At 38.6% G+C, this 17,811-nt stretch overlaps 1 protein-coding gene across 1 annotated transcript in view; it reads right to left on the bottom strand.

Moving 5' to 3' along the window:
- The window catches only part of PTPRM (protein tyrosine phosphatase, receptor type, M), a 465,580-nt gene extending 461,578 nt beyond the window's left edge, over positions 1-4,002 (bottom strand). Inside the window, exon 1 of the mRNA XM_014540254.1 lies at positions 3,911-4,002. Coding sequence (XP_014395740.1) covers positions 3,911-3,920 — 10 coding nt within the window. The 5' untranslated portion in view covers positions 3,921-4,002. The remainder of the gene's footprint in view (positions 1-3,910) is intronic.
- Positions 4,003-17,811: the final 13,809 nt, after the last annotated feature.

The following is a 17,811-nucleotide window of genomic DNA, read 5'->3' as shown; positions in this document are numbered from 1 at the left end:
TATTTCCAGAGCCAATGTCAGAGCCTCGGAGTAGTTATTATGTCAGCATTTATAAGGCTCCAGACTGTATTTAAAATTTTTTAATGTGGCTAAAGATAACCTCACACATTAAGAGAAAGAAAAACAAACCCTACACACTGGAGCATCTATTTCAAAGAAGACAGACAAAGTAATATTTTAATTAGAGTAAATTTTAAGATTAGAATAAAAATTTAGTCTCTCACTGTCATAATTTTTAAATTCATCTTGATGGATTATTTGCTTCTTAGACTCACCATAGTCTCAAGAGAATTATGTTACTAAACAATAAAGAAAATCACAATGCTTTTAATAGACAGCAAATTTATGGGAAAGATAGAGGAAGTCCTATTCATCAGGTTTTTTTTCTCACTGATTTTAATAGCCCAATGTTTGGAAAACATACAATCTGAAAGTGAAACAAAATGTGAAATAATGTTTGTATGTTAATAAATATGAATATAGAAAACAATAACAATATAAATTAAGAGTCCAAAATCACAATTATATTCTGGTACCGAAATGGTTTAGGACAGGGGTACACACATTTTTTTTCCTGAAAAGAATGAGACAGGAAATATCCAGGCTTTGTGGATACTACTGTGGTATGCACCCTGCCGTGGTAGCTTAAAACCAGCCATGGACAATATTTAACAAACGGGCATGGCTGTGTGCCAATAACAATTTGTTTATGGACACTGAAATCTGAGTTTCATGTGTCACAAAATAGTATCATTATTGTGATTTTTCAACCACTCAAAAATGTAAATACCATTTTTAGATTGCAAGTCATACAAAAACTGGCAGCAGGATGTTATTTGCCTACAGGACACAGCTTGCCAAGCCTTGGTCTAAGGCATCACAGACCAGCCTACACATGTGAGACCAAATACAAATACATGTGCAAGAACAAATCAAATAATATTTTACATAAAGGCTTAAAATATTAACCCTCAAAGAGTTATGGTTGTATCTGATTTTGCCACCTAGTTATCCTGAAAATTTCATAAGATTAGTTTCTGTTTTAGTGTAAAAGAGCCACCCTTTGGAATTAGTTTTGGAAAAGAATAAGCTATGTTATACATACTAACAGAAAGAGAGGAGGAGAAAGAGGAGAGGAGAAAAAGGAGGAGGAGAAAACCCTTGAAACTAAATAGTAATTAAACCTCAAGGCTCTATGTACATTTTGACAGCTCAGTTTAAAATTCATACCATATGCAAATTTATAAGATGATATTTCCTTCTAACAATGATATTTCACTGAGAATTTAACTTCTCACTTTAGGTGGACTGGTCAGCTGGGCACAAGTCCATATTATTTATATATATTGGTTTTAAGGTAAGAAAACTGCTCTTCAAACACTTTCAGCCTATACTATATCATTATATAATTATGTATCATTTTAGATTGCTCACTAGTTGTATTTTTGTAACTTTCTTTCCCAAGTAGATGAATTCTGAGAGAGAAAAAAATCATTTCTTATAATCCTTCATCTTCCACAGTAATTGGTATCATGATTAGCTCATATTATGGCTCAAAGAAACTTTTTTAATTAAACTTTGTTTAATACATAGTAGGAAAAAATTCCAGTATTTGCAATTCTATATTAAGGCAAAAAATGTAATCCGATGGAATAATTATCAATCTATTGATTTTAATACATTAGGTTTTGAATTTGGATTGCCTATAATTTTGTAAGATAACAAAAATCTGGACCATGCCCAAAGGCATAGAGAGGTAGAGGAATTGGACTGCTAGTCCTTCCCCCACCCTCTTGCTGACATGTCCCAACAAGGACTTCCAACCTGTTTAGCAGTGGTTGAGAGCACATTGTTTGTAATTATCAGAAATCATATGGAACTGAAAAAGTTTTAGAATATGTAACATTCAGAGATATTAAGCTACAAAAGCCTAATATTCACCACCAAGTATTCTATTAGTCAACAGAATGAGAGTAAATTCAAACAGAACATCTAAATAGCCCTACTATATTCTTCCAAAGACGGAAGAGACTTCAAAGGCCTGATATTTAAACAGTTGCTTCCCCTCCATTCCCTCAATTACCCAACTGATTGTTCCAGGATGCAATTGGGCTTTAAATGCCATTTTTGTAACAGCCTCTGCTAGGATCCCATCCTTTCTGTATTTAAAACTTGGTCAACTTGGTCTGAGACAGTATTATGGAACAACATAAAGAAGAAAAGGACAAGATAGTGACAAGAAACAATTCTTCCCCTTCCTTTATAAGGGGAAGTTTGTAATCATGTGATAAAAATAGAAGCAGTGGAAACTGAAGAAGATCTTGCAATATTGGGGGTGCTTTGTAAAAAGTCAATTTTTCCAAGTCAGACTGCAATCTAAAGGACCACAATAATAAAATCAACTACCAAATTGCTCACCAAATTCAAAGATAATAAAGAAAGCATGAGTGAACTCCTGTGGATAAATCTACCAGTACTTTGTCTGAGTACCATAGCCACATCCATCTCCAGCCTCTCTGGACATAGACTGGATCCTCAAGAGAGAGCAGGTGACGATGACCAAAAGACTTTCAGGGTAAGAAGCCTGTTTGGCAAAGGACAGCTCCACATGGGAGCACAGTTCTGCTCTCCTCTCCCCTTTCCCCAATACTGACAAGAATGAAAACAGTAACTGGAATGTGTGTGTGTGGGGGGGGGGAGCAACCAAAGTACCGCTAATTCAAATACAAGACATATCCAAAAGCACATATATGAACAAACAAACAAAAATGAGAGGGAAAAAGAGAGACTGTCAGTTATGGATAAATAAACAAGAGCTAGAAACATTTTGAAGTCCAATAAAGTCATAGTGTTAAGGAGCTCAAAGCTCCTTTCTTTGAAGTTATAGGATCTAAACCTGGGAAGGAGACATCAAGAACATGGAGGGCACCAAAACGATTAAAGCTTAGTTAAGAACATTAGATTCTACTTCATGTTTGAAGCTACCTTCACAAGATTACTATATGTACTTATTGCTGCATTTAGGTGCATTAATGAAGAACTTTACAGTCATTAAAAATTACCAAAAAAAATGTATTTACCTGAAATCCAAATCAAAATGACATGTTTTACAGTTTGAATCCTGAATGGGGCACACTCTTTACCCTATTTATAAAATGAATCTGCAAATCTAAAATTTTAAAGATGTCCAACATCACAGCCTGAAAAGGATGTCCATTAAAGTGATCAAGCTCCAATGTGATTAGAGTTCACTAATAACGATCTGCCAACTCCTTCTTCTGAAAATAAGGTAGAATTCTTGCTGGTGTTCAGTGGAGCAAATGTCATTTACTCATCAGGAAATATACTAAGCACTTATACAGAAGACAAAGCATCCACATATGTGCATGACTGTTTCATCTGCAGAATGCTTTCAAGATCACTGGCATCCTCACAGTTCACCCAGGTGCCAGGTGAGCCCCTGAGGACAAAGTTTATGCTACCTCCCAAGGTCTCCAATTCTCCAATTTGTGACCAAGACTTTGTAATTTCGATTCCCCAGCTACAGTTCCATTCACTAGACACATTTGCCAGAAGAGACATCAATCTATTTCCCATATCTGCTGCTTGGGAAGGATTATTTGGGAAGTGTCCATTAATCTAGCTCAGATGTACCCAAAGGTAATGGAAGTAAACTTTAATTAGACTTTAAATAAAGAGAGACAAAGATAAACTCTTTGTAACTGGTCCTCTTAATTATAGTAGCACTCTCACTAGTTCATCGGTTCTTGACTGCCACACTCAAAGATCTACACCCTCACTCATTCAACCAATACCCAGTGAACATTTACTGTGATTAAGACTCTTGTGAACATTTGATTAAAAACAAACAAACAAACAAACAAAAAAACACTTAAAACTAAAAGCAAACCTGATGGCATCCATGGATCAGAAGTTGGTTTGGTCAGGGTGTTTACTTGCTCCCAATTGAAGTCATCATCTTCAGCTTGATTATATCCACAAGTGCTATATGGCTCATCAAAGAGGCAACCTCCTAAAACATAACAGAATGGTAAGTAATGTAGATAACACTAGACCTCAGGAAAAAGCTATGATGATTATAGGTTACCATAAACCTTCTTGATGCTAATTAAATTTGATTTGAACTTTGTGCTGAGGAACTCTGGATATTGACCTTATTGTACCCTTGCTAGCTGAGTATTAACCATGTCTTGCCAAAATGCTATATTATATCGTTCCCCCAAAAGAACCAATATTTTAAAAATTCAAATTTATAATTCCTATTTGGCAGATGCACAGGAATTTGGAATAACTGATCGTGTGAGTGTTCAATGTGTTTTCTAATTTGGCAGATGCACAGGAATTTGGAATAACTGATCTTGTTAGTGTTCAATGTGTTTTCTATAGAAAAACCATTACAATTTGAACAAAAAAATTAAAAGAAAAAACTTTCACCACACCACTGGCACGACAGCAGGAGACAAATGCAGTATAGCTCATGGACATAGCTTGCAAATTATTTTTCTAAGGATTATTATAAATTTACCATAGAAACTGGTTTTATTTTACTAGTAATACTTTGGATATTTTAGGTATCAAAATTAAAACAGGTTATAAATTTGCTTATAGTTCACAATTTTTAAAGGCAAGAATTAAAACTAAACATGTGGTAAACATATGCTTAATTTTGGTGGTAGAAATAAGACTACTTAAAAAAAAACCAATAAAACAAAATGTAGTATATGCAAAGCAATTTAGCTGTTTCAGCATCCTGGGGCACAGAGAAAATGTTCAGTCCCATCCAGCATCCTTAAATGTCTCCTGTTACTTTGAATTACTATAGTATCAAGTCTTTTCTCCAATGTTTCACATTTCAAAAGTGACTTATTACATTGACCAAATCAATTATTATGAACACTAGAGGCCCAGTGCACAAAATTTGTGCACTCTGCGTTGGGAGGGGTGTCCCTCAGCCTGGCCTGAACCCTCTTGCAGTCCGGCAGCCCTCGGGGGACGGCAGTTGGACATCCTTAGTGCTGCTGCAGAGGTGGGAGAGGCTCCTGCCACTGCCGCTTTACTCACCAGCTGTGAGCTCGGCTTCTGGCTGAGTGGCGCTCCCCCTGTGGAAGAGCACTGACCACCAGGGGGAAGCTCCTGCGTTGAGTGGGATCAGGCTGAAACCAGCTCTCCAACATCCCCCAAGGGGTCCTGGATTGCGAGAGGGTGCAGGCCAGGCCGAGGGACCCCACTAGTGCATGATCGGGGCTGAGGAGGGACCGCAGGAGGGCTCCAGGGCATGTCTGGCCTGTCTCGCTCAGTCCCGATTGGCTGGACCCAACAGCAAGCTAACCTACCAGTCAACTGTCTACCCCCTGGTGGTCAGTGCACGTCGTAGCAAGCAGTTGAGCGGCCTTAGCACATCATTAGCATATTACTATTTGACTGGTTGAACAGACTACTGGACAACTGGACACTTAGCATATTAGGCTTTTATTATAAAGGATTCTATTAACCATTAGATAATGTCATTAATTACATTAATTTAAAATTATAATTATCTGTCAATGATAAAAATTAAGGGTTCTGATCAATAACACATAAAAATAAGAATATTATTACACTACTAGAGGCTCACTGCATGAAAATCATGCAAGAGTAGGCCCTCGCAGGCCCGGCTGCCTCACAACCCCACGGCCCCATCCCCCGCCCACTGGTCGTTCAGGAAGGTCGTTCCACCATCCAGTCTAATTAGCATATTAGCTCTTTATTATATAGGCTGTCTGTACTGTATGCCCTGGCAGCAATAAGTGAAACAGCAATTGTACAACTTCAGAGATGAAACAGATGTTAGAGGTCACCTGGTCCAACTCCCATCCAAATGTTTAGTCAATTCAACAACCTTCTAGACAGACAGACAGCTTATGAACAGGTGAGGCACTGAGAATTTTAAAAAAGCATCCTTACCATGTACATAACTCCCTCTTTGTAAAGGTCCACGCTCTGCTTACCTTGTCTACTCATTTATCTTAGCTCTACCTCTGCAGAAATAATAAAAAGTCTCAGATCTTACCCAGGAAAGTTGATCATTTGAAAAGAACTGTCATGTTCTATGTCTTCACTTCTCTGGGCAAAACATGCTTTGCTCCCTCCAGATCTTCCTACTAGAAGCTAGGAAGACTTTCCCTATCCTGGTAAACCTCTGAACACTCACAGGTTTATCAGCACTTTTCCACAATAAGGACTCCAAGTTCTAAATTCAACTGTCCACGTCCCTGGACCTCGTGCTCTTTCAGCAGTCTCAACAGGGTGCTGGTCCATTTTGAGCTTCTAGGAGCCTGAATTCCCATAGGGGCGTGAAATGCAAATCACTGCTGTTGAGCCGATTCTCCTCTCCTATACTAAGTAAGTGACTTTATGAATGAAAACACAGGATGTATTTATCCTCACTAACCCCTATCTCTTTGTTTTCAGTGCATCACTCCAGTCTATTGAGAGCTTTTGGAATCCTGATTTTGTATTTGGGTATTAGTCATCCTACCTAGACTTGGGTATCTGCTAATTTGATAAGCATGCTTTCTATGTCTGCCACCAAATCACTGATTAAAAACAAAAAGTTAAACAGGGCAGAATGAGGGAGCTCAGACCCTTTTAAAAGGCCTGTGCTAGGTTTCTAACTTTCTTTTAATTGTGATCTCCAGGCATGATTGTGAAATTAGTGGCTTCGGATGCTGTATATTGTAACATATTTAACAGAACTGGTCAATTAAACAATCCACTGGGAACAGAAACACACTATAAAAATACAGCATCAACTTAATATTTCAGCTTGACACATGGTAATTTATACTGCCCTTCACTCAGTTTTAACAAGTTCAAAGAAACAAAATGGATTTGTTTAAAGCATATACTACTAACAACTTTCGACTTTGGGATAGGAAATGTTACAAGACAATGTAAACATGTTGATAAATATGTTCCCTTGGTTGCAAACTCTTTGGGATAGGAAATGTTACAAGACAATGTAAACATGTATGATAAATATGTTCCCTTGGTTGCAAACTCCAAATCTAATGTAGAAAATAGCTTCTGTACTGTAGAAATAAGCCCAAACAGTGGGTAGCACTAATAATGTTCCAAAAGAAAAAAAATAACCATGGAAACATAGACAGCACATTGATGATGAAAGTCCTGCAGTGCAGTTTTAAACAGTGAGAACCAGCTATGGGCATCCACAAAACAACTCAAGGCTGGTTAAAGATCTGCTTTATGAAGCAACTGTTGACACTAAAGATATAACCAAATGTAAAGGGAAGAGAATGCACAGCTGATAGCAACCCCAAAGACTAATGCAATGCTGGAGAAAGGATATAATTTTCCTATTACATAAAGCTACTTTTATCACTTGAAAGGAAACATAAAAAGATGAAATGGTTCTTTCTGGACCCATGTATGATTATCAAACCACTGGAAAATAGGACAAACTATGAATTTCCTATTGCCGGAAGATATATCCCCCTGCACACCAATTTTCAGATCCACTGGCAATCATCCAACAGATGAGAGACCCTAAAATACCAAAGGTGGTGGATGGAACTAAAATGATATAAGATTAAGGTAAACAACATCAGAATTGAAATGACCATTTTGAGAATGAGCAAATTAACCATATGGTTTTTTATTTTATTTTATTTTATTTCATTTTTTGTAAAACTTTTGGCTTTTTAGGCAGCTCTGTGTAGTGGTGGTAGTGAACAGGTTCCGGGGTCAAAGGTCTGGCACATCCTCATTCTTCCACTCCTAGCTTTGTGACTGAAGACAAATCACCTGGCCCTATGCACTCTGATTTCCCTACCTGTAGAATGGAGATAACATGTACCTTATGTGGTATTTCTAATCATTCAATTATACAGCAAATGTAAAGTTAGTGCAACAGTGCCAGGCATGTTCAATCATACCTGTTATTATTAATTCTTAAATCCTTCATACCATATACACCTCACACAACAATTATTCTCATGAGTTCATTTCACTGCAAATAGTTGGACTATATCATTGGAAATTTAGTAAGAAATTAAAGAGTTGTGAGCAATCCTGCAGCATACTCCCGTGGGCTCCTCTATGGGGCATGTGGGATTTGTAAATGCTTTGAGGCCAGTGAAGAGTATGATGAGGAAGCAAAGCCCGCTGAAACTTAGTGAAATGAATGAGCATTTCCAAAAATAAGCCTCCTTGATTTTCCAAATAACAGACAGTTTGCCATCATGTACAGGCATGTGGTCAGCGGCAAACTTTGCCAAGGTTTGTCCAGAACTGTCTTACTTGGACTAATGTCCAACGCTCATGGCTGCACTGCATTCCTCCGTCAAATCAACATAAATTATTTCTCTTCTGTGGAGGGGAATTGAGACTGAGCCACGTCATAAATAAGATGGAGGAAAGGTGATGCAAGATGGGTGGGGTGGTGGCCTGCTTCATTCATAGTCTCTCTCACTCACACACATACTCACACATATGTACATGCCCACATGCCTGCATCATACCAGTTTTTCCTTAGCAAATGTGAATACAACACACTAAAATACTACATGTGCTGAATCAATAATAAATTTTTATGCAAAAGTATCTATGGATGTCAAATACTTAGGTTATCATCATTGCTGATTCCTGTGCAAAAATGATGATTGCATGGCCTACTCCATAACATATCTTACTACGCAATGACATAAGAGTTAAATTAACAAAATCAAAGAAAAATTAAAATTCAAAAGCAAGGAAAGTGGGCAAAAAAATAAAATGAGATTATACCAGGAATATAGTGAGGTCTCCACTTCACCACCAAGTAATAAAACAATGTCACCAGGTTCATTTACTGGAAGTTAGCTACAAATTTATTTCACTTTGAGTTTGGGGTAGCCAGTCCAAAAAAGAAAATACGATTGATTACATAATTCACAGTATCTATGAGATAATAATATTAATACTAAAACTACTAATAGGGACTATGTTTTACTGAGGGCTTGTTTAATCCTGATGTCAACCCAATAAGGTAGATACTATGGTCTTCCTTTTATAGGTATATAAACTGAGGCACGGCGGTTACAGAGTTTACACAGGGTCTCAAAGCTGGAAGGTAAAGCAGAAATTTGAACCCAGGCATCCTGTGTTGACGGCCCAGATTCTTAACACTATGCGATACTGTCTTCCAGCTGAAAATCCGAAAGAAACACAACTACTCCTAATCTAGAGAGAACTATCTTCCCAGGACCCTGGTAAGAAGCAATCAACATAAGTTCATGAACAGAGCTCTCATCAGCATCCACCAGAACAGAGCTATGGGTTTTAGGGTCTATTTAGTAACATAGTATGATAGCATGTCACCAAACTTTGATTCAATAAACTTGATTTTGTGGGAGCTCAGTGCATTCTAGGCTTAAAGCTGTAATATCCCTGAAAATGGCCTTTATGAATATTGTTTCTTTCAACAAAGTCTTATTGGGCTGCTAAATTTTGTGTATTTACTCCCCAACTAAAAATTGCAACTAGTCTGTGCTATTACTGAAGGGTAGAGCCATGTGCTTTAGAAAGCAGGTGAAACAGTGGTAGGCCAGATAATATTTCATGAAAACTGAAGAACTTCAAAAGAATAGGTGTCTGCAAGCCTATTTCTGCTCAAAAGTAATTCTGATTATAATTGTATCTAAGTCATCTTGGCATTCCCTAGCATTGGTACATGACAGACACCGATAAATGCTTTTTAGAAAAATAGAAAATAAAGTCCCCAAAATTATATGCAGAATTCAGCTGCAATAATTTTTGCCAATTTTTTAAAGAAGTTTAATGTAACAAACAACTACACAATGAAAACAATTTTAATATAGCCCCACAAAACACCCAGCCCTGCTATAAATGTGACTAAATCACTGACCATGCTCATTTTTATTATGGTTGAAAACTATAATCCAGTTAAATGTTAATGAAGTCTACACAAATTATAGTTTTCACTTTAGAAAAGTTGAACTCTTCTTTTTCTGGCAATAATTAGATAGCAAGGCTAGTTGTCTATAAAGGTCATTCTTGATTTATGAAAATAAAATATTGTCATTTGCATACTAGAGGGAATTTATCTTTATTCTTGCTTTAGAGTAGCAGGGAATTATTCAGTAGACCCAAGAAGAGTATGACATCATTAACATAGGAGCTATAAAGGAGAAGATGGTCCAGTTTTCCCCCAAAGGAAACCTTGTAAGATCTTTCACACGACCATTCTATATCCCACTGAAGAAAAGACAAAGAAAAATGGACAAGGATTAGAGCCCATCATTTAAGGCAGGACTTAACATTTCTTCAATTGTGACCCACTGTCTTGACCCAGGACATGTATTTGTACATTTTACTAACCAAATTTATCTCTGATGGCAAAGCATACACTGATCTTTTTTTCATTTCTGTCCTGTTCAATTTTGTAAAGGGTGAGGTCTAGATCCACTAAACTGACTTCACAATTCTGCCAATATTGTTGTCTGTGGTATAGAAACATTATCTGGGACTATTTGTTCAGCTTGAAGTTATCAATCAAAACTACTATGTGATTGCCCCACCAAGGCAGTCAGAGTGCAACCTGTGATCTACAAAGTGCTCTGGTATTAACAGCTACCATTCGTGAACATCTGTCACGCGCTAGCCAGATTCTGCTTAAGGCGACATATAGTAATTATTTCATTTACTCCTCACAACCCGTATAAGACTATCGTCTCAATAGGTCTGATTCAAAGAACGTGTTACATAGCAAAAACCATGCAAATGTCTACATGTATTATTTAAACTTAAAAACTCTAAAGGCAACTGTCAATATTATTTGTGCCAGTTACCAACACTCAGCTCTAAATTCACATTTCATTGCTTGCTCTGCAAAAATGTATCTGGGCCGACTAAGTAGGTTTCCTGTCCCCGTTGTGAAGATGTTAAGCTCTGACAGTGGTGGGTCTGGAGAGGCACTGCAGGGGGAAGGAATGGGCTCTCGGGCCTCCCTTAAAGGCCCTCAGCACTGAGGCTTCTCCAGCACAAGGCTTGCAGTGCAGGGGCCTTCCCGGTGCTCCGCTGCCCTGGTGCATGGTGGCCGGCAGAGAGCAGCTTGCCCCAGCAACCACTCTCCCCAGTGGTTTTGTAGCACCTCCAAAGGGACAGAACCCATCAACAGCTGTCCAAGCCACCCTAGAGGACACATTTCTTCTCTATTGTATCAATGTGTCCCCACAATGACTTCCATGTCATCCACTGAGCCACAGTCATGACCTGGATCTCAGCTCTAGAGATCTCCTTGGACCTCTATTTCCGTCCTGGACCAGTGGCTGTTCTTCACATCTGCTACTCCTTTATTCCTTAGAGCTCAATTCAACTCCACACTAGCCAATCTCCTGTATTCTAATCTGCTGTTAATTATTCATTTACAAAAAACGTTCCCTGTTCAAATCACTGTGTGGTTTCTGTCTCCTGACTGGACCTTGATGGATACATTCCTATTTTTAAAAATGGCCATTTGGAGTAGTCAAATACCTTGCCCAAAGACACACACAATTTGGTGTAGGGCCAGCAGTTAAACCGAGGCCTGAGTCCAAAATTCATACTCTTTCCAGGCTACACATTATCACCCTTAACCCACCTTTATAAAATAAGCAACACAACAATGTGTACTATTTATATACTGATGGTTACATGAATTGCATTGCAAATAAGTTCCTGATTCTAAGAAGCCAGTGGAGGACAAAAGTTAATTTCATAAACTTATTTATAACATACATACACATTTTGAGTTCTGCCTTTACCAGGTTAAATGGATTTATATACTCTAGCAATAGTTCTTCTTGTGATAATTACAGTCCATTTGCAGCTATTTTGTAAAAAGGCTGTAATACTCCTTGAGGAGATTTCTGGAACATTTTTCTCATTTGTTCTAAATACAGAATGACCCCATTTAAGGCAGCCTTTACCAAATGCATGAAGTATTAAATGGGTCTCTATAAAAAGGGCAGATCAAAAACAAGTGCTAAAGTACCCCCCAAAAGAACTGATGTTATATGTTCTATTTTCCTAAATTACATGTAATCTCAGGTGGTCCTCTCCACTTTTTCCAATTTTAAAATAGTGAGATAAAAGGCCATACACTACACATTTCAAAGGATAAACAGAAAGTGAGCTATAATATACATCATTGTGTTAGGAGTTGTAAAAACAAACCTGCACCAACATAGCAAAGCCACTGCTTTCTTCTTGTAAATCAACCCAGTGACAGCGACATTTAATTGCCTGCCAACAATGAATGTACATAATGCCTCTTAAACTTTGAGTGCCCCAATAATGGTTAGTGAATCAGACACTAAGCGTTATAGAAATGCTCTTCTACATAATTTAATCAAGCAAGCAGTTTTTACACATTGCACAGGCATTTAAATGGCTAATGTTATGCACTATTGTAAAAGTGCTATTTGCCAATGGATATATTTTATATAATTCACAGGAAATAAGTTGTCTTGTTCTTAAACTTTCTGTGGCATTTATACTCACTGCATTCTTCATTTTATATCAATTTACTGATTCCTAATCATAAAAAAGACCTGACTATAATAAATAAGCATATATTTTTCTCATTGATTTAAAATTCAAAATACATTTTTAATGGGTAATAGTGTTATTTATTTTCCAAAATATTGTACAGATGCAGTTAAATCATTAGGGACCTGACTGTCTCTGTTCCCATCCTATATAATAAAAGGCTAATATGCAAATTGACCGAATGGCAGAATGACCGGTCGATATGACACGCACTGACCACCAGAGGGCAGATGCTCAACGCAGGAACTGCCCCCTGGTGGTCAGTACTCTCCCACAGGAGGAGTGCCACTCAGCCAAAAACCCTGAGCGGGGCTCGCAGGGCTCACAGCTGGTGAGCGCAGTGGCAGTGGCAGGAGCCTTTCCCGCCTCTGCGGCAGCGCTAATGGGGAGCAGGCCTAAGCCGGCAGTCGGACATCCCCTGATGGGTCCGGGACTGCAACCCCTGGACAGACTGGGCTGAGGGCCCCCAAAACCCCCGTGCACAAATGTCGTGCACCGGGCCTCTAGTATACAAATAAGTACCTCATAGATTTGCTACAGGATTGATATAAACCACTCACATATATTCCCTGTAAATTTAATCTGCCTGAATATAACACCAGTGCTCTTATCCTCCATCAATATTGAAAACTATAGTGTGGGAAAAAAACCTTTGTCTCTATCATAGCAATAGGAGTAAAAAGGGAAAAAATGACAATATCTGCAAGAATTGTCTGGAGGAGAACATGAGCACATCTAGATCAGAACTTATCACCTGATCTCAGAGAGGCCTGTGTCCTGAGACCACACTGGACCAGTAGTTCTCAAAGTGGGTCCCTGAACCAGCATCATCACCTGGGCACTTGTTAGAAATGCAAATTCTCCCCAGTCCCAGAAGCACTAAATTAGAAACTCCCAGATGGGGTTTAGCAAGCTGAGTTTTAACAAGCCAGACCTCCAGATGATTCTGAAATGTATACTGATGTTTGACAACTACTATTCCAGACCGACCCATTTAACCAGAATCTTCTGGGAGAAGCCCCGGGAATTTGTGGTTTAAAAAAAAGTTCCCAGAATAATCAAATCATCAGCCTATTTTAGAAAAGTGCTTTAGATCAGTAGTTTTAAATATTCAAAGAAGGAATCAGGTTTTTAAAAATACACAACCATACTATCTTTAATTATTTATAAATTATATAATGTAGTACTCTACATATGCAGATTATTACTATACATACACACGTATAATTGACCTTTAAAAGTACAAACTAGAAAATAAATTAGAATTGATGTCCAAATATTTTCTTCCATACATCAGTGGATTGTATTATACTCCTCAAAGGGTGTGGGAAAAGCCCCCCAAAAACTTTCTAAATGGTGCTCCTATTAGTTTCCTATTCCTACCATACCGCAGTTTGAGTTTCCTCTCATGTCCCCACTGAACTTGACCCATCCCCTCACATCTACATTCTGCCCTCTCCAATATATCCCGTACACTAACAGAAAGTTGACATTTTATAAAACACATAGGTGAAAATAGTCTCTCCCTACTTAAGGCTATTCATTAGCGCCTCACTGCTCATGGGATAATGTTCAAATATTATCATGTGACATGAAATTTTCCTGATTTGATCCTTTCCTACCTCTTTATCTTAATTTCCTACCATCACTTTCCTGTCATTGTACTAGTACACTCTGGTAATTCCTGAACATCTGTAGATTCACCCCAATGGCCATGCTGCCCACATGCTGTCCCGACACCCTCACCCCAGAGTCTGGCTGGCAGACTCCTGTTCACTGTTCAAATCTCAGCTCACACACCACCGTTCCTGGGTACCTATTGCTGATTCCTTTTCACAGATAAAGTCAATCACTTATTCCTTTGTATCCTAACTGCAAAATGCACACGCCTTCTAGACATCCTTCTCATCCCACATAGTACTATGACTGTGAGCATGGGCATACTGTCTTCTCCACTGCACCATGGGCTCCTGGGGCCTGGACAATGTTCCCTTCACCTCTCCTAGAAAGGTGCTGCTACTCGTTAAATACCTACTTGAAAGTGTTTTGTAACAAAGGTAAGACCAAAAACCATATACTAGTCTATGTTAGAAAAGAACACTGGAGAAGAAGTAGTAAAGGGCTTTATGCACTAAACACTCTGGCTACACCAATGGAAGAAGAAATCCTGATTCTGGAGTGCTTGCCTTTTTGACTGACCCATGGCATCTCCTTTCTTCCCTCCCTCTCACTTAGTGCCAGGCATTATGTCAGCACTGAGGAGGAAGGGGGGAGGAACACTAAAGGATACACAGAGGATTAAAAAGAAGCCCTTGTCCTCTGGGAAGAAATCTTGAGGGACAGGAAGAAATTAAAAAGAATATAAAAAACGATACAGGAGCCAAAAGAGAGAAAAAAAAACCCCAACTCATCCTGAATATCTGTCCCTAAATAGTCCAGATTAAAACAAAACAAAACAAAACAAACAAAAACTAGAGTGTCAGCAACTAGAGGCAAGAATCTAAGATATCCATGGCCTGTTATTCTAAAAATCTGCATAATAAGGCTGTTATTTGGCAGACCTCAGCATAAGTCAACAAAAAGCAAACAGATTTTCTGTGTATCTACTGGAACTCTGCTTTAATGTCCCAGTTGGTTATGTTTGATTTTATGTTCCAAATGTAAAAGGAATGTTAGTGATTACATATTATGTGTCTTTCCAATTTATGAAACATAAAAATAGTGAATACTTATTCAATGTCAAACTTCAATTCTGAGGACATAAAGAAAGTATGCTTTGAGGAAAAAAATAATTTATTATGTAATGTTTTGACTTAGGAAGCTGAGTTTCATGCAGAATTCTCCAAGCTATCAGCATCTGCTTACTAATGTCTACAATTATTGAAATCAGTTTACATTTTTCAGTCTATAACAAAGAGGATCAAAACCCAATATGCAAAAAACACTAAATTAAAATGGATTCATACAATATTTCCTCTAGCCACTTCCACTCCAAACAAAGATTTATTTAGACCTAGCATGTGCAGGCCCATGCAAGCAAGACACAAGTGCAAATAACTAGATGTTAGATTGTTCCTATTTTGATAAAGATAACTTAAGGACAGTAGACACAGGAACGTTGACGGGGAAAAGTTTCAAAACAAGAAAATATCAAATTCAAGATTTCATACTATGTCTGGCATGAGTCCTATATCTTTTAGAAACTATTCATTGAAATATTTTAAAAATAAAGCCAGGAGCATGGAGAGCTTTGCTTCTCATGAAGCCTTATTCCCTCCACTCCTCCCCCCCCTCACCCCCACCCCATATTGCTGACTTGTAAGAAGCTGTGGTCATCAGCTTAGTTAACCAAAGTGTCACCATAAAGTTGGTTTGAATCATCTGAGTGTGCAATTTTACACTTGATTATACATGGCCTGGATCTCTCTTTCTTAGGATGACTTTTCAGTGAGTTATTGTTGGTCCTTGGCCATATTGGATACTTACCTTTTTTAAAGATCTCAACCCATTCAGGTATTTCTTTTATTGATTTCAGAAAGAGGGAGAGAGAGAGACATCAATGATGAGAGATAATCATCATTTGGCTACCCCCTGCATGCCCCCGACTGGGGATCGAGCCGGGATATGTACTGATCAGCAATGGAACTAGTGACCTCCTGGTTCATGGGTCCATGCTCAACCACACCAGACAGGCAGATAATTAACTTTTAACAATATCTAACCTAGCACTGGGTACCTAGTAAATTGAGAATAACTCCTTGTGGATCAATATAATATTGACTGAGCTTAATAAATAGTAACCCTTCATAGGGCCAGAATCTGCCTAGAGGAAACCACATAGGCCAGGTAAATTCTGTAATGTTCAAGCCAAAATCCAAAGTGGAACTCGGGGACCCGAACCCCACTGCTGCACAAGCCATGGTTCCCAGAGGGCTGCTGGGCCTCTTCCATGCAGGGAAACACATCTCAGTTCAGAGCCCTCCTCTAGAGCTACTACCTCCAGTTTGTGGTACTGACTTTGCCAGTATAAACAATATGCCCACTTTTCCCTGGGTTTGGGAAAAAGAGGGAGCAGGCACCACTTTTCAGCAGTACACTTGATTGACATGAAAGTTCTTGAGCTAGGAGTAAAAACCAAGTAGCACCAATACCAGTTTTTCTTCTTTAAATTTCAGAAAATGTCTATCATAGAAATGCAGACAGGCCCTTAACCACAGGAGAGCAAAAATGCGGCACCATTACTAATCATTCTCAATAAAGACCTTCATTATACTGAACTTTTATACATTGCTAACTTCAAAATTAAAAAATGAAACCCAGGGGAAGCCAGAAGATTTAATTAGGTCAGGAAAAAAAAACTTGTTTAAAAATATCCTGTAATAGATAAATTGTTAAATCTCTAGATCCACCAAACATTGTACTATCTCCTTTAAACATTGAGATATTAACACAAACATCAATCCTGATTTATAAACTGAGTGGCAAGACTTTACTTTCATAACATGTTTACAGTTCGGCTCCTGAAAACACCAATTTTCCTACATCACCAAACGGTTCTTTAAAGGGTACTGTTCTCCAGTATTCCTACCAGAGCACTGCTCTCATTCTGTTCTACATTCTTTTCTTCTAGCTCCGTGAGTCTTAAACTTTTGCAAATTTAAGGATTCTTTTGAGATTCTGAACAGATCTATCCATGGTCTGTCACCCGGGGACAAATGAATAACGTACACATTTTATATTTCCTTGGGTTTACAAAACTCTTAGGGATAATTCAGCATTTATTCAAGGGGCAGGGCAGTTCACTGACCACCTGTACCAGAATCACTCAGATAATTTCTTAAAACAGATCCGGAGCCCTATCCTACACATATGGAATCAGAATTGTTGGAAGTGGGGTTGTGGTTCTGAATTTCAGATTGTCTCCTGGTGTTTTCTGCCACTGGGTGAAGGGCCGGTATGGTTCTCTGCTATGGCCATTTTCCTATCCAGCACTGGCTGGTTCTGAAATAGATGCTTCTCAGGCATCCCTCCCCTCTCTCCTGAGGAGCCCAAGATCTCTAAGGTCACCTCCACAGGATCAGAGGGCATCTCCACCTGCATCCTCACCTGCTCTATCCATGGGGTTCCAAACTTCACAACCCCCCGGGCTCACATGCGCACCAAGGCTCTCGGGCTCCTCCTGACCTTCACTAAGGCACTCCC

This window comes from Myotis brandtii, unplaced genomic scaffold (assembly GCF_000412655.1).
Source record: "Myotis brandtii unplaced genomic scaffold, ASM41265v1 scaffold240, whole genome shotgun sequence".
Lineage (NCBI taxonomy): Eukaryota > Metazoa > Chordata > Mammalia > Chiroptera > Vespertilionidae > Myotis > Myotis brandtii.
Note: the sequence above shows the minus strand (reverse complement) of the source record. Positions and strands in the feature narration are given on the sequence as shown.